Source organism: Microchirus variegatus (assembly GCF_963457635.1).
Source record: "Microchirus variegatus genome assembly, chromosome: 9".
NCBI lineage: Eukaryota > Metazoa > Chordata > Actinopteri > Pleuronectiformes > Soleidae > Microchirus > Microchirus variegatus.
In genome coordinates, this window is record NC_139810.1 from 24,783,944 (window position 1) to 24,807,879 (window position 23,936).

At 40.2% G+C, this 23,936-nt stretch overlaps 2 protein-coding genes across 2 annotated transcripts; both read left to right on the forward strand.

Annotated features, from left to right (window-relative positions):
- Positions 1–2,773: 2,773 nt before the first annotated feature.
- ccn5 (cellular communication network factor 5) lies at positions 2,774–10,822 on the forward strand. Its single transcript, XM_083895339.1, has 5 exons — positions 2,774–2,895; positions 3,610–3,826; positions 4,311–4,559; positions 6,941–7,182; positions 8,863–10,822. The coding sequence occupies exons 1-5, from the start codon at positions 2,833–2,835 to the stop codon at positions 9,148–9,150; spliced, it is 1,059 nt and encodes a 352-aa protein (XP_083751465.1). The 5' UTR covers positions 2,774–2,832; the 3' UTR covers positions 9,151–10,822.
- A 4,121-nt stretch (positions 10,823–14,943) lies between these two features.
- On the forward strand, positions 14,944–23,621 carry LOC310932224 (calcium/calmodulin-dependent protein kinase type 1D-like; the record flags this gene model as incomplete). Its single annotated transcript, XM_083895516.1, has 12 exons — positions 14,944–15,067; positions 17,386–17,497; positions 19,603–19,728; positions 19,913–19,987; positions 20,087–20,225; positions 21,459–21,582; positions 21,750–21,825; positions 22,001–22,113; positions 22,241–22,319; positions 22,772–22,859; positions 23,117–23,466; positions 23,564–23,621. The coding sequence occupies 12 exons, from the start codon at positions 14,944–14,946 to the stop codon at positions 23,619–23,621; spliced, it is 1,464 nt and encodes a 487-aa protein (XP_083751642.1).
- Positions 23,622–23,936: the final 315 nt, after the last annotated feature.

Here is a 23,936-nt window from a genome sequence, read left to right on the forward strand (position 1 = left end):
GAATCAACAAGGAATCCAGTGGCTGTTTCTCTTACACGTCCTCATACACCAAAACAACTTTCATCCCAAATGAATGATGGTCATTGTCAAGGATTTGAACATTTCTACAAATGTCCATTGTCAGTAGGAGTGGTGAATTTTCCAACATCTGTGTATCCTCTCCTCCTTTGGCAGATATGACTTCACTATGATGACTGATACTGGCTGCAGATGATGTTGTGACTCGGCCATATCATTTTCAAACAGCCACACTTATAAAGCCAGACAAGCAAGACTAAAACTGTCTATTCATACAATGTGTCCTTTCAAAGATAATCCAACATTAAACACGAATAGAGAGAGAGATGAGAGGCTCTTTCATAAGCCTTTAATTAAAGAAAATGTAACGTATAGTATCATCACTGGGTGACCAGATGGAGTCCACCTTCTTTGGAAACTATATCTTCCCATCTGGTTCCTTCTATTTATATCAGCGGAAGTCTTTACTGGCCACCCAGCTCTGTGAGAAGTGACTGATAATAAAATTCACTTAAATTCATTAAATATAATGTATTATTATTATTATTATTATTACTTCATTAGCGTGTCCAAAGGACGCTCTAATATTGCTCTGGAATGACCAATCAGGCCGGGAATAGTCCCCTTAAACCATGCTGGGAAGTGTAGTTCTTCATTAAAAAGAATATAAGCATATATATATATATATATATTTATACACACACATACATATGTATATACATATTTATATTATTTCTCGTTCTCTGGTTGTTTCGTGTTTTTGTTTTCTATAAATTAGATCGTAACCGGAAGTACATGTCACCATGCTGTTACACACTCGAGTACAGTAGGTGGCGATATGCATCTATTCGAGTTGGTTGCAACACGCTAATAATCTAGGGAAGAAGAAGAAGAACGTTCCGGTGGAAATGAGTTGTTTTGATAGAAAAGGTAAGACAACATTTCTGGTTATGTTTCTTGAAAGTCAGTTTTGCTCTTATTTTGCGGCTGGACCCGTGACTCTTGGTCGTATAGTGAAAAAACTGTGGAGTGTTTTTTGTTTGTTTACATAATCACGCTGCCGCTCCGGTGCCGCTTTTCAATGTTTTCGCTGTCACGGTGTTTTCTGCTCCTGTAGGTTTGATCCATTGGTGTTTTAATTGTGTTTGGTGGACATAAGAATGTTTTTTATGAGCTTGTAGTCGAGTTTCTGACCGTTCTGTGGGTATGCGGCATGTCTTTATGACGTGTTTGACGCTGCGCGTGACGCTGCCTCCGGTACCGGGGCTTTCAGGGAAATCATTTGTTGGTATATTCTCCAAATTATGGAAGATTCAAATTGCTTTTTTCTCGCTAAAAACAATGGCATAATATTACGTATATACATGTTACCCCATACTTTTAGATAATAACTAAAATAAGTGAATTTTAACATCCATCTAACTATGCTTCTTCTCCTCGTTCACTTGCTGTTTGTTTACAATCGCGAATCCATCAACATGGCCGCCACATCCCAGAATGCAAAGCGGTGCCCGAGCCCTATAGGAATGAAGAGTGCAACATTCTTATTGGGTTACAACAATCTAAAACATACTTGACCATGTCACCTTTTTTAACATAAGACATTTTTTCATCAATATTAACTCCCAAAAACCTTCTAAATGTTAACTCCACCAACAGACAATCAGACCTGTATGATATCATGCACTTTCGAGTTATAAATAAATAAAAAACAACAGTAAAATACTATTTACACTGCAGATAGTAAACGCTGAGCATTTATTGTTTAAATGTAGCATTAATGCTGCCTTTACATGACCTGAACCCCAACTCGTAATTTCACCTGTTGCCATGCAGGCAGTTCCACATCAGTGTAGCCCTGATTCATCTCATTTTACATTTTCCAATAAATGAAAGCATTCCCATCAGTCGCTCTCAGCTCTCGGTCAAGTCTGGCCCACTCTGGCGGTCGGTCAGATCAGTCTGTCTACGTGAGGCTCTGCTGGGAGACTTGCAGACACCAACACACACACATGCTGTTTGGGTTAATGATAGCTGTGCTTCCTGAACTGAGTCACTCTCAGTGAAAACACTGCTGCCTCTGCTGTAGTAATTTGGCAGCTTGGTTACAATCTGTCTCGCACAAGAAGCCTTTGAGAAGTTGTTTTTTGTGTGTGCACTGTTTACTTCCAGACTCTCTCCTGGCTTCTCTTCAAGAAATCACAATGATTCAAGTTCATGTTAACCTCAGACATGCTGCAGTGACACCATGGAAACCAGAGGTGAACACTGGGATTAAATCCCTTTTAAATATTTGACTGGAATCGGGTGTTTGAGACAAAACATGAAATAGTGGAAATATCTACTGTAACTTACTATATCGGACTGACCAGCAGCTTTAAAAAACATTGACAGGACACACTCTCATCATCTTAAATCAGAGTCATTACCACAAAAGCCCCGGAGGTTGTTTGACTTGCAGACAACCAGGCTAATGTATTTTTCTCCCCTCAGCTCGTGTTAAGCTGTGTAAACTCTGAGCGCCGCAAGACTGGGAAGAGAGGGAGGAGAGGAAAAAGAGGGGGAAGAGTTGAGTGTGTGTGTGTGTGTGTCTGAGAGTGGAAATGGGCAGCAGAGAGGAGGAATGTGAAACATTTCTGATGCCGGTCCAGTGGATGTTTACACGGTAGTCAGCCTGTGACATCAGAGTCCAGACTTTATAAATGTCAGCAGGCACAAGAATGAGCAGTGAACAAACAGCTGCACTGGTCGCACACGCACCGTCACACTCAGGTTAGAGAGACAGACTGAGCTCCATCAGCGACACGAGCCCCCATGGACCGACTGTTGTGTGACTGCGTGATTGCTGTGGCTGTGCTGCTGTGTGTGGCTACACAGGTGAGGCCTCGTCATGCTTATTTCACTGTAAATGAGATTTAGTTGTGTTTCTGTGTGTGTGTGTGACTGTAAAGAAGAGAAAGAAGGAACATGAGATTTGAATTTGATGAATGAAGCTGATTTTCACTGATTTGGCTGCACTTTGTTGTAATTTGGTGGAAGACGTTTTCTGTGATGATCATACTGTATATCCACATGTTAGATAGTTGTAATTTTCCCTTGTCCACCTTGTCCACCTTGTCTTCTCGGATTTTAAGAGGAAAGTGCTTGTAACATTTGGTTCTAAATTGGCTTAAAGACAGCTTTGTAAAATAGAAGCTAAGGTGTTTTCAATTCATAATAACATGGAGAGCGAGAGTCTGTGTGTGTGAGAGAGAGATGGTAGGATTCCCTTGTTGGGCACTGCATGAAAACAACAGGTGGACTGTTTTATGGTTGGTGTTTTTGTTGGAATCACCGAGGGATTCTTCTACTCTAGTTTTGTGAGACTGAATTTTGTGTTTTGGCTCCATCACAGATGCATGTAACTGGAAACAGTTACACAGATGGAGAGTCCAATGTGCAAGTTTCTGGGAGAATGCAATAAAAATGTTCTTTTTCCACATTTGAAACTGTAGTAATATGTTTGCTTGTGGCGGTCACGAGAGGCTGCAGTGATGATGATGATGATGATTCATTCTCTTGCCTGTCCTTGTGCATGTCTTGTCCCTGCAGGTGTTGTGCCAGCTGTGTGACAGGCCCTGCGTCTGCTCAGGTCCCGTCCCTCAGTGTCCCGCAGGAGTCCCACTGGTGCTGGATGGCTGTCGCTGCTGCCAGGTGTGTGCCCGGCAGCGAGGCGAGTCCTGCACCGAGATGTTGCCTTGCGACATTCAGGGGAAACTGCAGTGTGACTACAGCGCCAGCTTCCCCGGAGGCCCAGGGGAGTGCGTCAGTAAGTGCCTTCTTCTACAACATACACCCAGGCCAGGGGTCATGTCTGTGTTGGAGGACACACAAGGAGGGGGGTGATGATTGTCAGCCAGAGCAGGACAAACTGGCAGTTAATGTTTAGAGTCTGCTCACCCGAGCAGGACGACCTGATGGGCGGCAGTGCTCTGCCAGAACTCTAGAATGTTTCAGCTTCTATTTCCAGGGCTTTTGTTGACATGTTTCCTCTAATGACTGGCCTTTGAGCATGATAGATTGCAGAGACAACACTCATGGGCTGACAAACATTTGACAGGCCCGGTTTCCTGTGTAACTAAAATTATTGGCACGGACAGCAGTTAATGTGTTCTCACCTCTGCCTCTTTCATTTTCCTTGCTGTGTCGTTTGGCAGCCGTCCACCTCCTTGCACTCTCATCACCAAATGCAATCCTCTCTCTTCCTGATTTAAATTTCCCCACTTTAATCCAGAGTGCTGTGTTTCCTTCAGGTCAGGAGGATCTGAGGTGCGAGGTCAACGGCATCACTTACCAGGACGGCCAGTCATTTCAGCCCTCCTGCGACGCGTACTGCCACTGCAGAGGTGGAGGGGTGATCTGTGTGCCAGCTTGTCCCATGACTGGCCGCCTTCCCACTCCAGACTGTCCCAACCCACAACATGTGCGTCTTCCAGGGAAATGCTGCAGGGAGTGGGTGTGTGAAAACCTGGAGAACACAGTCATTCAGGACGCAATCACAGGTAAAGTCCACAGGTGCATGGATGGAGGATTTATGATCATTGAAGCAGAATTAAGCCTTAAACACACCAAGACACATTTTTTTTGTGTTTTTGCCATTCATTTCTTTAATTTTATACTTTTTTTATGCATGTTGTTAAAAATGTATGCCAGGTTTGCATTTTTGAGTGTTTTCAGTTTTATTCATTTATTTTTAGTTTATTGCAAACAAAGTTAACTAAAATACTCAGACTAACTCACTATTGAAACCTGTTCAAATTTTTGATGCACCATGACAAAAACTTTAAGGGTTAAAAACTTAAAAAATGAATATGATATGTGTGATGAGGACTGATGTTGGTTTATAAATATAATAAAATAATAATAATTTAAACAATTTGTATAGCTTCATTTTTATGAGCACTATTTGGTGCTTTGTTAACATGATTATTTTATGAAAAATGACAATAATTCACATATACCAGGCTGCAATAATCAAACCAAAAATAATATAGATTGTAAATAAGTAATTTATTGTGTTTTTTTAAGACCATAAAACGAAGGTGAATCATGATTCAAAACTTGACAATTAAAGGGTTACATTTTTTTTTTTTTTTAATCATTAATTTTTGTCATTTATGGAAAGAACTGAAGTTGTTTAAGACAATAAAAAAAAAAAATTCTATAATTTATATAGCTTGATTTTTTATGAACAAATTTTGGTGCTCTAGGTGTGTTGACGTAACCTTTTTGAAGACGCATCTAAAGGTTAAATGTCCTGATGCAGATGTTTATATGTGTTTTAAAACACAGCAGGTTTGCAGGTTTGATTTCTGATTCCATTTCTCAAAGTAGTCATTAAACACTGCAAGAAGAAAGCTCATGAATTCCCAAATTGTTGAACTATTCCTTTAAATGTTACCATGACATCAGTGCTGGACAGTTACAACATATTTTCCAGTGTAAAAAGTCGGTGCCAGATGTGTCTCTATACATACTGTGTGACTTCCTCGGCAGTGATGATCAAACCATATGGCAAACGTAATCCTTCCTTCATCTGTATATTCTCTGTCACTGGTGGTCATGTCTGGAAGTTTCTACTTTGAGTATTTTTTTGTTAAACTGGGGTGTGTCCGGGGCAAATGAAAACAACCAAAGTCTAAATATTTATACCAGAGTTTCTTTGGAAAAGTCAGAACATATTTTTTTTTTTCTCCAGTCATTAAGTTGCATAACGACAACCAACCACAGCTGTGTGACAATTAAAATGTATGAAGCAAAGTAGAGACTACTCTATAAAAAGGGGTGTGTGTTTCTGTGTGTGTGTGTAAGAGAAAGTTGTTGTCAGGGAAATTAAGTCTCTCTTAACAAAACATTTAGACTTCCATGACACTCTGAGTCGAAATATATTATGAGAACAGCAAAGGAACACTTTGTTCCTGCAAACAAATCTCACCATGTGGAACCGAAAAGAAAAAATAAGATGACCATTATGACTTTTGAATGTTAGCTTTGGAAGGACAAAAAATGAACTTTGGATTTTTATATTCACAAGACAAAATGTAATTGAATCACTTTAAATTCCTAATACGAACTTGCAGTTCTCGGTCAATGTTTTCGTTAAACACTTGGCAAGAAATAAAATAGTTTTACTATAGACCGTAAACAGGAAAAGATGGCATTTCCCCACTGTGCATAAAATAAAGTAGAGTGGAGCCAATGTTTTTCCGTCAATAATAATATTTGACCAATTAGTAGTCAGTCTCAGTGGTGAATTATGATGTTTCACCAGGTTTTTTACCATCAGGACGACGTTATGTCCAACCTCTCAGGAAGACGAACCAACACTCAATAGTCATTTGTTCCTTCTGCTGTTATGTTGTTGAAGAGTTGTGGTTAAGGGTAATGTGCAACACACTTCCTGGCTTTATTTATTGAACTTATTCATGTGTTTATGCATGTATTTATCACTATCTTTTCAGCCTGGGCAGGATTTTTAGTTGTTTTTAATCCCAGTTCTGCTCTAAACTGTTGCACTATGCATTGTGTATTTAAAATAATGCTTAGTGCGTTGTCTCCCACATGTCATGTAGTGTTTCCTCATGCAATCAGACATGGATTTTGGGGAATGGTTGTGTGTGGAACTGTGGAAAAACTGTGGAAATTGAATTGTTGAAGGGGAAAAATAAATGTATCTGTATCACCACTAATCAAAAACACATCAGAAACATGAACACATCCGCGTGATAGGAACAACCCTAATATGAGAGAAATTGTCTGTGGTAAAAACTGATTTGTCTTTGCCTTCAACCCTTTTTGGCTCATCTGCAATCATAGGTTTATGACTTTATACTACAGCCAACCAACAGAGGGCGACATTGACGTTGTCTTCTTCTCCTTCCAGCCATGAGACCTGACAGGTTGTGGCCCTCTCTGCCAAGGGATCCGCGTTTCAACATGCTGGTCCCAGCTCCCTCCACCTGTGTGGAGCAGAGCACAAAGTGGAGCGCCTGTTCCCAGAGCTGTGGAGCCGGTGTGTCCACACGTGTTTCCAACCAGAATCCGTCCTGCAAGCTGCAAATGGAGACTCGACTTTGTAAAGTCAGGCCTTGCAACGGAGCTCCACCTGTGCCCCGCAAACACACGGTGAGGCGCACGTGCACACGCTTACCCACACACACTGCTACCTCATGCTCAATTCTGCTGCTGTGCTGCATGCTGTGAGGTTTTCCTTCACCACATAATGTTGCTGTTGTGGTTTCAACATTGGATGCAGATATTGTAGATATGGTCAGGGGCCAGACTGCCTGGTGGAGTGGCACAAAGTTTTTTGTGAGTGTGGTCAAATAAAGACACAACTGCATCAACAGAATTAACTATATGCATGTTTTTTTCTTCTTTTGGAGGCAGAGCTACTGCATGAGCTAACCAAAATCTAAATTTAAACTCCCAAACACCAATAAAAAGACAAGAGCGAGGACAGATGTTCTTTATGAAGTCTGGTTTTCTTCATTCTTAGTGAAAAATACAGCCCAGACTATGAGTTAGTACCACTGGTCACAACAATGATAATGTCCAGTGCTCTTTTTTTTCATCTGCTTTTAACGATTGATGACAGTTATTGTTGATCATGAGCATTATCTAATGTTAACTAAGTAGCCTCACTTTAATAATACCCTGCCCATATTTTATTTGCCATGTATGGTAAATGTTCTGTATTCAGGCAGCATTTTTCCAGTTTTGCTTTTCCTACACCAGTGTTTCCCAATCCTGTCCTGCATGTTTTAGATATTTCCCTCCCTGCTCCAACACATCTGATTCAAATGAATGGGTTATTGTTGTCAGGCTTTTGCAGAGCTTGATGATGATGATGATGAGCTGACTATTTGAATCAGGTGTGTTGAAACATCTAAAACATGCAAGGCAGTCATCCCCCGAAGACCAAGATTAGGAAACCTACACTGCAGTTTTTCCGTTCTCCTGTTCACAGCCATTCACTCACACATTCATACAGCACATCTTTGTGCAGCACACTTTCTATCTCACTTTGATAGATAGATAGATAGATAGATAGATAGATAGATAGATAGATAGATAGATAGATAGATAGATAGATAGATAGATAGATAGATAGATAGATAGATAGATAGATAGATAGATAGATAGATAGATAGATAGATTTAAAAAATTGCGGTTACAAAACAACATTTGCCATCTGACCAGCACCATGTCAGTTTTTAAAACTGTAAATTCACAGACGTCACTTGCAACCAGGTCAAGCACACTTTGTCCACTCATGTCGTATTTTATCATCTATTTTTTCTCTAAATGGGAACGTTATCTACAAAATTGGCATAAATTTTCATTGAAGAAGACCTCAAACTAGCAATTGAGACCACTTTCTTCTCATGAAAAGGATTGCTGACATAGAAATCGAGTAGGTTCATTTCCCCAATTCTATTGAAGTAGTTTTTGCAGTCAGCTGCATTGCCCCCTAGTGGATATTAATTCAATTGTAACTTCCCACTTACACTTTGCTTAGGCTTGCCCCTTTATGAAGGGATTCTCTGCATTGGGCTCCCTATTTTCAAAGAGAGGGACTGTCAATTCCAAGTCTCATTGCATTTTCATTTGTTGCAATAAATATGAAGAGAGTGTTCCTGCCTGAGGTCAAAGTTCACTCAGCAGCACATTCTGTGTGGTGCAACCTACGTCACTGAAAAACAGAAAATATTAAACCTTATGGAAACACCGTTTCTAGTCTAATTCATATCTAGATATTCTTATACCACTGCTCACTCATTTCACGTGTGCTGTTTCCTGCAGCGGGGACGGTCGGGGCGCTGCAAGGCCAGCTACCCGTCACCAGGGCCCATTCGGCTCGTTCACCACGGCTGCTACAGCACTCGCGCCTACCGTCTGCAGTACTGCGGACAGTGCACCGACTCTCGCTGCTGCACGCCGCACCAGACCACCACTGCTCAGGTGACCTTCCGCTGCCCCTCCGGCAGACTGCTGCAGCGAGCTGTGATGATGATCCACTCGTGTATCTGTCACCACAACTGCCCGTACGCGCCGTTCACAAACCCTGCTCTCTGGGGATACAGGCCCTGATCAGGCCACGTCTGCACTGCACGAGAACAGTGATACCTTAACAACTGACCTGGGGACCAAACAGTGAGACCAAACCTTATGTGGTGGATTCACAATCAGGCCTGTAGTCAACGGATGCTGGAAGAGAAAATAATAAACTGATCGAGTTGGGAAGATCGCCGATTGTCACACATGGACAGACCTCTGTCAGCACTTATTCATAGCTTCTTTAAACATTTACTCCTGCACCTTCATAGTGCTATGTTGCTAGATTCATCCAATTAGCTCAACCAAGTAACTCAACAGACTTTATGACAGAATAAAGCAGAGGTTAAAAAGCGGCAAAACGAAACGGAAAGAACCACACTAAAGAAGATGTTACACAGCCACTACCTTTTTTCGTTTGTAGTGTCATGTAAAAAGACACTAATCTGCATTAAAAACTAGATTTCAACACAAACCATGTTTAAATAAGTATAAAACGTACAAGTGGCCTTAAGGATCCTTGTTGATTTGCACTGATATAGCCTCACTGTGACCTTAATAATATAGATACAGAGCTTTGGACGTCACGGGTCAGTTTGGTCACACCATCATGGTAGCTTCTGTAAAGACGACAGTGCCAGTTGTATGCACCTTAATTCCATGGAGGCCAAGCAACCTGCAGTAACCTGACCTGATAAAATTTCCTTCCTCCTCTTGTGGATGACCACCAAGGATCTTTTTGCGATCCCATGAAATCCAGAAATTGTTGATTCCTAGATAATTAACCCCTGGGGGGGAAATTTAATTAAATGCTTTCCCCTTTTCCTTATCACTGAAATGTGGGCATTCAGAGCCACAACAGCTATCTGTACAGCCAGGGAAGAGATGAGCCTGACACTTGCCTGACATTTGACCATGGCTGGTTTATATATGACTATTGATTTGAACAGTTACAAGTCACAAATCAACAATGCACACACACATATACAACTGTTACACACAACACAAAACGCAGGATCGAGGACAAAACCTGTTATGTGATACAGGTGCAGTTTCTAAAAATATGGGCTTGCCAATCATTTAGAAGCAGTTACATTGACCAAGGGAGTTATCCTCTGCATCCTTTAAATATATTCAAACTCCTCCACAGAGATCAGTTCTGATTTTTAAATCACTCTGTAAGATATTTCATGTCAAAGGCATAAAAAAGCATATTTGTTCTTACTCTCAGGACCATCATCTGTAGAACACTCTGTGAGCAAAGGCCAGTATTGATATAAAGATTACATTCACAAACAGTAAAGATTATGCTAAGATCTCAAGACATTCGAAGGTTTTAATCGAAATTTAACTCTGCAAACTTTGCTAACGGGCAGAATGACTCGGACATTTGTGTTGACGGATTATGTTTTCTGATGTCTAGTTCCTTGTGTGTGTGTGATGACATTGCACTTATTTCTTCATTGTCTATGTGTGCTGTAAATATTTCTGGACAGATGTCTCTTCAGTTAAAATCTAATGCTTTACATGTTTCCTGCAGTTGTACTCTGGATAACTTTTGACTTTTTGATATTCCCTTTTTTTCATTACAGTAGCCAAAGATTTGTAGTTATTCTGTATATACTGTGGCTTTTCAAATGATCTTATTGCTTTTAAATGAATACGCAGCACCGCAAGTTATTGTTTGTGTGAAAATGAAACAAGTTTTGATAAATGTTGGAGTGAAGTTGTTGTTTTTTTTTGTCCGACTGCTGAATCACAAGATTCTACTGAGGAATTCAGAATTGTTACTCGAATAATGTTATGATCAGTGTAGGGACAATCATAACAATAAGAATAAGGCAAACTGGTATAAGTGGAAGTTGTGTACATGTTGCAGTTATTTTATGAATCAAATGTGAAATATCTGAATGATTGCTTCTTTGTGAGGGGTAAAAAACACAATTTAACCTATGTTGCAAAATGCATTGAAATCTACATCACATAGACACAATGACTTTACTTATATACATTTAGGTTCATTGCACATGTATCCAAAACAAATGCACCGTTATGCAAAATGTCTGCAATTAATTCTTAATTTAGAGATTTTGATATATCTCATGCCTGAGCCCTCAGTCTGTGTTTTTATGTACCATGAGTGTGGTTCCTTCTACACAAATACAACACTATCAAGACATGTCAATTCTGCTTATACTAAAGGAGATGACATTTAAGTTGAAAGCTAACTCTAAAAAATATCCTTTTTTTTTTTACTCCTCTTAAGCTCATCAGCATCCACAGATCTCTCGAAGTTTCAATTAATTGAATTGTTCTCATCTGTGACATCACCGATGGAGCTTCAGGAGGAAAGAGATGCAGAGTGTGCAGCTCAGGGTACGGATCAGCTGTGTCTCAGTGTCCTGGTTAATCAACCAGGCAGAGTGGGTAAGTGCAGGAACTTTTGTTGTCATACCATATGAGGAATTTGTTATTGCAGCTTAGAGTCAGTAGAGGGCACCAGAGTATCTTGCATGCAGTGTAGTCGCCACGTTGGTCATGTTATGATGTGCAGAGTCGTTGCCTGCATTAAAGCCGGCTGAATGGAAGATAAAGTGTCTGCACCTGATTGTTGATATGCAAAGATATATTTTATGTGTTTATCTTCTATGACTGCAAAGCTGCTGCTCCACTGAAATACCTGTTAACTTCTCTTTTTCAGACCATCAGACCCTGATGAGGCTGAGAAGCTGGAGATGATGGTGATGAGGACACTGGAGCAACAAGGTCAAGATGAGTGAATCACAGTGCTTCTGTAATGCACAGGTCAGTGTCACTCTAAGGTTATGTTCAAAAAAACCTTTCTGTTGATGTGTCTAATGATAATATACACAATATGTGACCATGGATGAGAATCAAATAAAAACATTTATTTTATCCTTTCTTATCTTTCTACACATCTACACATCTGTTTGACATTTTCTGTTGTTCTCAATGACGCATGCAAAAAGGTACTATATACGTTGCACATGGGTGTTTTTTGAAAGGGCAGTCATGTCCAGATGCAAATGTAGTTACTGTGAACTATTTAATCTGATCAGTACTGAATCTGATTTGAACAATGCTATAGTCTAAACGTAGCCAAACACAATTACCATGCACTTTTTCGTTCATCAGTGACTTCACCGGCTTCATTCAGTAAAACAGTAAACGTGTATTAAAATAGAATTGTAAACATGTTCAAGGGAAATGTTTACGAATATTTACTTAATTATTTAATAAAGGATTTCTGTTCGCCTAAGTTTGGTGACATCTTAAGTTTCCATGGTAACACCAAGTTGGGTTCAATTAATCAGGCTCCAGTGCTGTTGAAGAAGATATTCTCATATATTCAACAGTCCCATTACAGTATTTTCAAAATGATTCAAATTCAAAATGTCAAATCACCAGGAGCAGGAACAGTAGTTGTAATTATCGGCAGGTGTAGAGTATCACTGTAGATCTATTTAAAACATAACAGCATGTTCAGTTCACTTCTTTTTTTCTTTTCTTTTTTCTTTAAATCTGTTGCGATATTTAGCTGAATTTGAATGTATGTCTATATATCTGACAGTTTCTCAATGTATTCAGGCTGTTTGCAAATCATGCTTTGTTCTGACGTACTCCCCTTACATCACTTTGTGTACCCCTGGAGGTACAAGTACCCCAGTTTGGGAATCACTGCTCTCAAAGTAAAGCAAAGTACTTTAATCCTAACGAGTGACCAATGACACGCTCTCCTTTAGTGGCGTCCAATCAAATGACAGTTGGCCTGTGGGTTCACGGTGTTGCTGGGGTAGAAACTCAAAAAAAGTCCCTCTCTTTTTCTCTCTCTTTCTGTGTGTGTGTACTTTTATTTGTTATCTCTTTTCTGACATAAACACTTACCCATGTCAGTACCCATAGCCTTCATGGAGACCAAAACCCGGTCCTAATGAGAACTTAATTCCCAAGCAACTTGCTAAGTTTAAGATTTAAAATTGTATACGGATGCGTAAAGCTATCACGTTATAACAAGATGGGTTTTTACCTTAAAATCGTTCTTATTGATTAATTATTGCGTGATGTTTCCATCAGGGAGGGGTGAGTTTGAAGGTGGACAGGCTCTGTTTGCTCTGAGGTTCAAATCTGTAACAGGAACTCCTTCCCAACAGACAGTGATTTCCAATGCTGTGCTTGGCAAAAAAAAAATCACACCATTTAGTGTGAAGTAATGAGCATTGATGACAATTTCATCATAACGAAAAGAACACAGAGTTCCCTCTCAATGTACTGTATATGATCAGCATACTATTAATTAATACTTCATTACGTCATAAACAGCTGCCTAAGCTTTGACCCTTATCTTTACCACTTTTATCAGTATTTAAGGAGTAGTTTCTCAGTTCATTCCTCTTGTAGCTGAAAGTACAGAGTGTCTCCACTGGTGATGCACATGTTCCTCCCACACACCGGTGTGAGTATGTTAAACAACGTCTAATTATGTTGAATCTGATCGATCGCTGCACATGTGTTTAGGATATAATTCACCACAGCAATGACGTGCTGTCGTGCACAGCTTAATGATTCAGATTACATCAGTCTGCTGAAGACGCTAAAAGGAGGAGGCGTGTGGGATTACAATTAAAACATCCAGAGTGTTTGGCTGCTCGACGTCGCTTCTCTGTTATCATCGTGTTAATAATTTAAATCCTTATATTTGAGATTCTGGACGGTCCTATTAGTCAGCAAAGTGTGAAAAAATATGACTCACAAAGTTTTTGTGGTTCTCCTCAGTCTAAGTACAGGAGATAAAACGTGCAATGTTGACTTCCGCGCTCATTGGGACGTCACAATGCACTAAATTCCTGGAATTGTTGTCTCTCCACTTTGTCCATAGAACACGCAAGCGTGCTGGCGAGGGCAACAGTATCCGGAAACCGGAAGTTTGCGAAAACTTCTATTCTTGGCTCCACAGTGCAGCACAGAGTTCTACACAAACTTCCAGCCTCAGAGGATTTATCTGTCCAGTGGATACATGTTATATATGACGGCAATGTGCCTGCTAGAGCCTGCAAATGATCACTTTTCCAAATGCTAACTGCTGTTAGCTCCCAGTAGCCTCTGTGGATGATGTCATTTCCTGTCCTTTAGTTTTAATTTAAAGGTAGACCTAAAGAGATACTACAAAACAGAGCGTTCTGAACAGGGCTGTTTTGGCAGAGTGATTGAACTGCTGTGGTGCCTCATCCTTATGGTATTTAGACCAAAGCATGTCACAGACATGTTCATTAGGACACCAGGGAACTAGTTTGACTTGGAGAATAAGGGTATAATATGACCCCTTTAAATCAAATCAAAAGCTGCACAGCAGTTTTGAGCAGGTGTATCACGTGATCATGAAATCAGAATGACTTTGCCTTTTTGCGTACATCGTATAATCTTGATGTTTGTGTCAATTTCATTCCTTTAAATAAGTTAAAAGGTTTATTTTGTCCCATGTCGTTGAGGGGTGACCAGGGGGGCCCCAAGCAGTGGAGTAGTTTGTTATGCCGAGGGCCGTCTGTGTGCAACATAACATCAGCAGCAGACTGCTACTGGTATCTTCCACTGCAGTACCAGTGCAGGCATTTGCGTAGTAAGTTCTTTTTTTTTCTAATGAATCGTTTTGGTTTAATAGATAAACAAGGATCTACTCTTCTCTGTTTTCTACTTAAGATAGCAACAGTGTGTGTAAAGACACAGCAGCAGCAGCAGCAGAGCTGAAGTCTGTCTGAGAGTGTCCTCCCTCCCTCTCTCTCTCCCTCTCACTCTCTCACTCTCTCTCTCTCCATGGATGTAATCTCAGACCTGACAACAGGTATTTGTGAGACGCCTGACGCTGTTATCTGTCCACACCTCAGTGAGCTTTTGACAGAGGAGTCAGAGCCGAGCTCCTGCAGCGCAGAGTCTCTAGGTAAGTGCCACTGACTGCATGAATGCATTCTGTGTTGATATGTATCAAATAGACAAAACAAAACAACATTTTTTTAGCTTAGCTGTTTAGTTTACCCTCCAGCCACAGGCACAGTGCGGCTGTTGCTTCATTTGTATTCTGTTAAGAGAACAAAGTGGTTTAGTATTCTTCTGGCACAAGCATTAAACATTAAAATCATGCATACTTTAATGATTCCTGCTCGCACTTGCTGGTGTTTTTGTGTCAGATGTGAGTTTTGCCGCAGAGTCCGTGTACCGTTTTGCTGTTGTGTTATGAAAGCAGAGAAAAGGTGGTTATTATCAGTATCTACTACTGCAATGATGAATGAATTAATGAATGAATAGAACACTATTTTGATAATGGTTTAATCATTTGATTGTGTTATTTGTTATTAAAACAAACCTGCATATGTTTTTGGTTTGTGGACAAAAACATCAGAATTTGATGATATTGTCTTTTTTTAATTTTTTTTTTATTTATTTTTTTTATTCAACTCAACAACAACGAGCACAGGAAGAAAGAAACACTGATCGACCCAGTTTACATTTTCTAAAGATGTGATCGGCATGAACAATTCAGGTCATCCTTCATTAAGATAATGATTAAAAATCCCCTCACTGTGAAAATGAGATCACTGCTGCAGGCTTTGACTGTGCTGTTTGTGGCTCTGCAGCATCCACTGAGTTCCTCTGTGAGAGGAGAGAGACGAGAACCCGCTGTCAATCCATTTCTGTCTCGGGTTTGCATGTTCTGTCCTGACGAGCATCACAATGGGAGGGTTTAGTGCAGGTTAAGCCAGGAAGAACAACAGGGAGGTTTTGTTCCAGCTTTTCAGCCGTGCGATCTTCTGTTGCATAAGTGAAGACGTGAGACGATCAGAGCTCACTGGCGTGTGGACACGTCTGTTAAGACCGTGCAGATACAGGACAAGTGCTGCGAATGTTAATCCAGATATGTATCGGCATGGGTTAGAAAAACTAATTTCAGAGGTTTAAGCGGTTCTTTTGTGCACGTTTTTGTCCCTCAGAAGTTGTTTGAGGTTTGACGTTTAGAGCCGTGACGAGGTCAGCTCTCCAGATGAAGAGTTACTAATCCCTTATATAAGAGAAAAGAGGACAGGAAACTAAACTGGGTAACCTGTTCGTTTGACGTGCTCCTAATCCTTCTCAGTACCTTAGGTTTTATTAGATCAGTCCACTCTTCTCTCCAGCTTTCTTATCCTTACACACTGAACATAACAATAACTTTAACTCAGGCCTGAAAACTTATTTATTTACTGCTTTTACTTTTTCTTAAATTCTTTAAATAATCATGTTATCAATTCATTTTTGTCTTTTAAATGCACTTTGTATTGGCAAATCACACTTTTATCTCTCGTGATTTTAATGACTATTTTAATTTTAATGTCATTTCAATGTCTTGCTTTTATTCTGTGATTTTCTTAATGCATTTCTATGCCCCTGTTAAGCACTTTGAGTTGCCCTGTGTATGGAACACAGATTAGGGAACACATATTCTCCATTGAGATGCATATAAGTAGAATGCTAGCCCTTAGTAAATATTAAGCACGTATTAACACCTTATGTGGTAATATCTTAACTCATGTCGTAATAGAGGTAGAATAAGATTATGTAGAATAAAGTGTTAAAGGCGCCACATGTAAGAATGTGGACAAAAACAGTTACTGCACTCAAATTCAAAATATCCCTTTTAGGTTTTGTTTTCTCCGCCATTGTAGCTCAGACGTAACTGGCAACCCGGTTAGCCACCGATTGTGCATGTTCTCCCACTTTTTTTTTTTTTACCCCACTGTATGTTCCCTAATCAAAAGTGTTACCGAATTGTGCTGTAGAAGTAAACTAAGAGATTCTCCCTGTAGACCATTGTGATTTTGTGGCATTTTTAAATTCTCACACATACAATAATAACAACACCAGCATTAGTGTTGTGTGGACAGAGCCTGACATTGTTGTTTACCCTCTCGTGTACTAGTTACAGCACAGATTAGTGCGCTAACCTTTTTGTCTGCCAGACAAAGACTGATCTGCTCCTGCAGACAGTCTGAGCAGCGGCGGCGAGAGACAAAACCAATCTTCATACTTGCTTCATCATGACTCGTCAATAATCCCAAAGGACTGTTTATGATGATGAGGGTGTTATGGACATTAAAAGGGGATTATATTTGTTTGGGTTTAACTGCGTGCACAAGGATCCACACCTCCAGAGTGTCGCGGACCAGCTGTGTTGAGTGACATCTTCTCTTCTCTTCTCTCTCTCTCTCTCTTCTCGTCTGAAAGAAATCCCTGTTGAAGCGTCTGCAGACATGGGTCGTCAGGAGGCCGACTACGTGTGGAAGAAGAACACTGAAAACATCCAGGATGTTTTTGATTTCATGGAGGAGCTGGGATCGTGAGTGCATTTAACTAAGAAATCTAAAATATTAACTCGGACTGGTTTTTATTTGCCGCTTGGTCTTCATAGATTCCTTTTTCTACAGAATATTTTTTATGTCTAGATGTTTTAGCAATTCTGATGGAAGCTGCAGTAAACCATTTATCTTGAAACAGGACGGACACGGCATAATTAACAGACTCCCAGCATGCTGTTTGAGTTGGAGGACAGATTACCGCTTTGATTGGATTGACACAAGGAAGCCTACTTTACTGAAGTTTTAGACAAAACTCTATGGTTGATGGAGCTAAAGGTGATCAGACAATTCACAAAAGCATGAATTCAAAATATACATGTATTCTTTGGATTATTCCTACTCGTATAGAAATACAGGATAGAAAGAAAGTAGAGCTGACAAAAATTGTGTTTAAAAAATGTATCTTTTATTTAAGAGGAAACAGAATCTGCCTTATATAAATACATAATATAATAAAAGTAATAAATACATATGAATTTCATTAAAAACCAGACTAAAAAGGCAGTTCTTTGGGTCTGTAGTAAAAGAATGCTGCCTCACTGTGGGTTGTTGTTCTAACATTTTAACAATTATTAACTGTATTAAATATATATATTAAAAGTAAGTCAGAAATATAATAACAACAAAGACAATTAAGAGATTTAAAAACCAGTCAAATGAGTTTGCTGCTTAAAAACAAGAGAACTAGTTAAAAAAAACAAAAAAAAAAACATTGTCTGCACATTTTGACTGTTTCCCAACACGTTAGTGTATATACTGTACACACTCACACGTTTATGGTCTCTGTGTCCTTTTTTTTATTGTGAGCTCAGCATTATTATTATGCAGCACGCAACACAGCGAACCACTTGAGAACAGCAGATCAGAGGCCAGCAGTAAATAAAGGTGTTAGCGAGGAAGCACTGCCAGTGTGACGTCAGCATGTTTTTGGCAAAAACAGTTCTGTGCTGAGGGCACTTACAGCCAAAGAATTCGAAAAAAAACAACAAAGCTCTTAATGAGCTTCGTATAAAGAATGAAACTGGTCAAAACAGAATTACGAAACTAAAAACTAAAATAGAAGTCGTCATGTTCATGTTCAAAGTTGACTTTCTCATATTATGTGTTGAAGGTGAACACAGAACTTTGCAGCCAATTACGTCTTACGTCCTTTTGGGCTTCCTGTCTTAGAGTAATAGAATCCAGAGGGAAAAGTAGATGGCGTAGAAAAGGCCGATACAGACTCTCCCTTTGGGCCTCGTCGCGCAGAGTGAAAACAACATCCTATTTGTTTCCTAGCAACAGGAGGCAGTTTCCTCTGAGAATATATCCCATTAAAGAGGAGGATTTCTGCTGAGACAACATGTTCCTAATTTTAAGCTTACACACGGACGTTGGCAAGCTGTCAAGTGACTTGCAAATGCCCACTGCCATTTACAATGTTTTTCAAGGAGAGCTTAGAGAGAGAAAAGACTTTGTTATTCAATGATGACAATGATGCTAGATATGATCATTGGTCCTCTCTGCCTCCCTGTGGTGACACGTTATAGTGCGTGTGTGACAGGCAGTCAAGACAATATCTTCCAAAAGTAATTATAGTTTTTAATGATTCCACTTTAACTAAATATAAAATGCCATCTTCATCGGCGAGGGTCAGGTTCATGATCTCAGTGAGAGAGGACAGGGCTGTAATATGTTCTGGCCTTGACACCTGTCTGCGACCCGACCTGTGTAAGAGGTGCGTCAGGGATTAAGAAGCCTAATCCCACCCTGTCAGGACATGTATTCCCACACAACACGGAGGAGAGCATGAGCACGTGTAGCAGCACAGAGAATAAGAAGCCACTGACCTGTGAATAGTTAAGCCACAGAGATGTTTAGCGGGTTTTAATTGAGTCCCTTGATGTTGCTATTTTCTTCTGCGTGATTATTCCTATTTTGACACTACATAAGAAAGATTAACGAAGAAAGATGTAAAGAATAAAACAGCCGAAAAGCTGTTAAAGTGCAAATAAAATAGTATTGAGACTAAAAGAGACTAATGTGAAACTGTGTTGCCAGGCTCGTGAACTCATGGCCGATGCTTTGTGTGTGTGTTCGTGAACAGAGGAGCATTCTCAGAAGTCTACATGGTGAAGGAGAGGAAGACGGGGAAAATGTTTGCCATGAAGTGTGTGAAGAAGAAACAGAAGAGGGACTTGAATCTGGAGAACGAGATTGCCGTCTTGAGGAGGTGATTCAGTTTATTATATATTGTCTCTGCGGACGTCTGTGCATTAAGTAATCCTATATTGTTCTCTTGTTGTTGTTGTTTGGCTGTGATTTATATTAAAACAATGTGTCAGTTGTGCAGTGGGATTATGGGATAAATCCATGGCTCGTGATAAAAGTGCTTTTATTTTGCTTCTCAAAAACAGACTCAAGCATGAAAACGTTGTGGGGATGGAGGATTTCTATGAAAGTCAGACCCATTACTACCTTGTCATGCAGCTGTGAGTTTTCCAGCTTTGCTCCATCACTCAGTACAGTCATTAAAATGGGTGATGTAAGATAATAAGAGCATCACGGTGTTGATCTTCTTCCCTCTATAGGGTTTCGGGCGGTGAGCTGTTTGACCGCATCCTGGAGCGGGGAGTTTACTCGGAGAAAGATGCCAGTGAGGCGATTAAGCAGGTGCTGCAGGCCGTCAGCTATCTGCACCAGAATGATGTAGTGCACCGTGATCTCAAGGTATGAACCTGTCGGCTATTAGGACTACAAGTGCACAATAAATCAAAAATGGACCTTCATACCAAAAAAATATTTGTGGACAGAGAAATGAGAAGATCATTTGGGTTTGACGGTGACAATGTCCGGGAAGTAGGAGGTGTACACTCTTAGAAATAAAAGTGCAAAGTAGTATCTTATAAGGTTCTTCAGCTTGTCCTCATAGGAGAACCCTTTTTGGCTCCAGGTAGAACCTTTTTATAAAAGGCACCAACCCTTTTAAAACCCTTTATTCAGGAAAGGGGTTTTAAAGGGTTCTCTGGATCAAAATGGAACCATTAGTGTTACCAAGAACCCTTGAAAAACTCTTGAAAGTCACTTTTAAGCACAACAATATTTGTTAACTTAGAAATGTATTAAATAGTTAAATCTAAATATTAAATGTTACACCTAAATGTTAAATCTAAATGTCATCATCGTCATCATAATATTCAAAAACCTTTTTATAGATGACATACTGTATTTTCTAATATTATGCAGCTTCTCGCAGTGAGCAACACTTCATGCAACATTTTCCAAGAATCTAATTATTACCTATCCTCAGAATATTTTATTCATTTTATTTTTGTACAAATTTGAAATTCAAGAGAGTGGAAACTATTTGCCCTTGTGTTTTTGCAGCAGCTACATACAGTAGATGACGAGGAAGGATCCTGCCAGGGACAAACTAGCAAATTGCTATATACTGTATATATGTGCAGTACATCAGATGCACTTTATTTTCACTATGTCTCACTGCATTGTCCATGATAAATAAAGATTTGTTGTATTGAATTGTCCATTTGTGCCATTCTTGTAAATTTGATATATGGCATAAAATAGCACTTGGTCTAAATATGTAAGTGCTTAGATTTCGCAAAAGTTCAAAGGTAAATGACACAGTAAAATTACAATATTATAACTCAAAAATAAATGAGATAAAGTTGATTTAGGTTCTTTTCTAAGAGTCAGAGGTTTGATGTTTCCTCCCTTTCCAATCTAAGCTAAACTAACATTGACCACACCAATATAAGAGTAATGTCAAGCTTTAAATCTTACTTACTCTAAAGAAGACAGCAATAACATTAACTTTCACTGGCAGACACAACTTAATCCTCTGGAATGATACTTTTATATTAGGTTAAATATATATAAATATTCAAAAATGTGTTTCACTGCCGGGGAAATAACAGCCATTGTTTTGTTTGTTTTGTGCAGCCTGAGAACATTCTGTACTACAGCTCAGATGAAAACTCCAAGCTGATGATCAGTGACTTTGGCCTGTCAAAGATGGTGGACAGCGGCATCATGTCGACCGCCTGTGGCACTCCAGGATATGTCGGTAGGGCTCAGAGCTAATCCGTGATTTAATCCCACCTCCACCTTGAACCCATCCGTCATTGTCACTGCTTCCTCACACAATACCACAGTTCCTCTCTTGGCACCCAATAATAATGATATTGCACTGTAATAAGACACTGTTTTCACCTGTTGTTTTCTCACTTTTAGCTCCTGAGGTTTTGGCGCAGAAGCCCTACAGTAAATCCGTGGACTGCTGGTCAATTGGAGTCATTACCTACATCTTGTAAGTATTCATTTTATTAAACTAGAGAAAGCTAAATCTCCTTTTCCCACAGTGTCAGTGGGAAAATCTCTAAACAACTGTGTTGAAAAAAAAATCCAGAATCTGTGTCCATGTCTGGATATTGCCTGCTCCTGTACTCCTGACACTGACAAACCCTTTGTCTCATGACGGGCAGACTCTGTGGATACCCGCCTTTTTATGAAGAGAGCGAGACACGACTCTTCTCAAAGATCATGAAGGCGCAATATGAGTTTGACTCGCCCTTCTGGGACGACATATCCGAGTCTGGTAAAGACGCTGACTTTTTAGCTGACATTTATCGTGTGAAATTTCCCTGCTTTATTTATTTTTTTGCCACATGGTGCATCATCATCATCATCATCATCATCATCATAATCTCTATCTCTACATGCAGCTAAAGATTTCATCCGGAACATGTTGCAGAAGGATCCCAACATGCGCTACACCATTGATCAGGCGCTCAGACATCCCTGGTGAGTGTCATTCATCTGCCTTGTTTCCTGCTTGGATTACAGTATTGTTTTTTTAGATAGTTTCAAAATAAAAGAGTCAAATAAAGGTGTCTAAGTACTATATACACAGCCTCTTCCTGGTTTTCAATAAGCCAGATTAGTGTCCACCAGAGATGTTTTACAGTCGGGTACTGAGAGTGATTGTTTTGAATTATCACATTTTGTGGAGGCTGTACATAGAGGGGTGTAAAAGGAACATACTACTAACATATTATATGACATAAAATAATACAAAATAAAATTTTCTGTATTATCTGTAAGGATTATTAAACATAACAATAAATAATCCTAAAAAAGAGGTAATGTCAAGGTTTATCTAAACCATTAATGAGTGCGAGTTTATCGGAATCAGGATTCTTTTCTTACATAAAAGTAAATCTGCAGATTCCGCTCTCTGTCGTTCATTTCCCCAGGATTATCGGAAAGACGGCCCGGAGCCAGGACATCTACTATTCTGTGAGTGTCCAGATCCAGAAGAACTTTGCCAAGTCCAAGTGGAAGGTCAGTCATCATTGATTTCTTGGCTTACGATGTGGTAATCTCATTGGGGGAGCTGCAGTTTAATCGGTCGCCCTCCTCGAGCCTTCTTGATTAAGGACCGTTTCGCAAGATATATTTCCCGTAATCAAGGTCACTGTGAGTAGATGTCGGGCTGATGTAGTGCACTTCAATGCTAAGCAGAAAAAATCAGTCCAAACTTGATGTCCAGACAGCGCCGCGTGACTCACAGACATGTTTCTTGTGTTCGAACTGTACAGCAAGCCTTCAATGCCGCTGTGGCCATCAACCACATGAAGAAGCTGCAGCAGGCGCACTCTGAGCTGGTGGTGAGGCAGGCCAGCATCCCAGACATCAAGGTGATCGACTTGTCTTCCCCGACGAAGCCGCGCAAACGACTCGACCCGGAGAAGCTCGACCCCGGCAGGGCGAAGGTCGGCGAGAACGCACAGGGGACGACGCGCATACCCCTGCCCCAGAGCCACGTCGAACCCAAGAGCCATTACCACGCGCTGAAAGCTAGTCACAGCGACTGTGGCCCACATCACGCACCCACTATAGCTGAGCAGGGCAAACATGTGTACCACTCAGAGCCCGCCAACCTTAATGGGTTTGTACCAGCTTTATTTCAGGCTCTAAAATCCTGACTTTGTGACCAAGGCAAGACTGACTCACTCACGTCAAAAACATTCTTTTTCTACTTCCAGGTATTGTAAGAACCGCAATGAAAAGATTGAGCAGACACGAGTTTGCTCAATCATGTGAAGGCTGTACGTGAAGCTTATGTGAAAAAGCATTTTACTTGGTAAGTTACAGTAAAGCATTTGGGTAGCACACACCTCAGCTATGACATTGTGCAAGTTTGTTCTCATGTGTTTTGCTGATAATTCATAGCAATTAAGACATTATATAACATTTAGATTTTACGTGTTTTTCTCTGCCCTCTGCAGGTCAGTGTTGCTGTGCTGACTCAGCATGCAGCTGCCGTGTGTCTGCAGCTCCCCCTGTCACTGAGAATGAGAAGTGTTTGATCCTCTGACAGATCTACCCGAGTACATCTGCGAGGTCCACGCAGTCTGT

What these genes read in the sequence shown, in the direction of transcription:
- ccn5 (XM_083895339.1), top strand. Translation starts at nt 2,833, where the DNA reads ATGGACCGACTGTTGTGTGACTGCGTGATTGCTGTGGCTGTGCTGCTG. An exon ending in AGGCCCAGGGGAGTGCGTCA is followed by an intron (nt 3,827 to 4,310) that starts GTAAGTGCCTTC and finishes TGTTTCCTTCAG; the next exon opens with GTCAGGAGGATCTGAGGTGC. An exon ending in CATTCAGGACGCAATCACAG is followed by an intron (nt 4,560 to 6,940) that starts GTAAAGTCCACA and finishes TTCTCCTTCCAG; the next exon opens with CCATGAGACCTGACAGGTTG.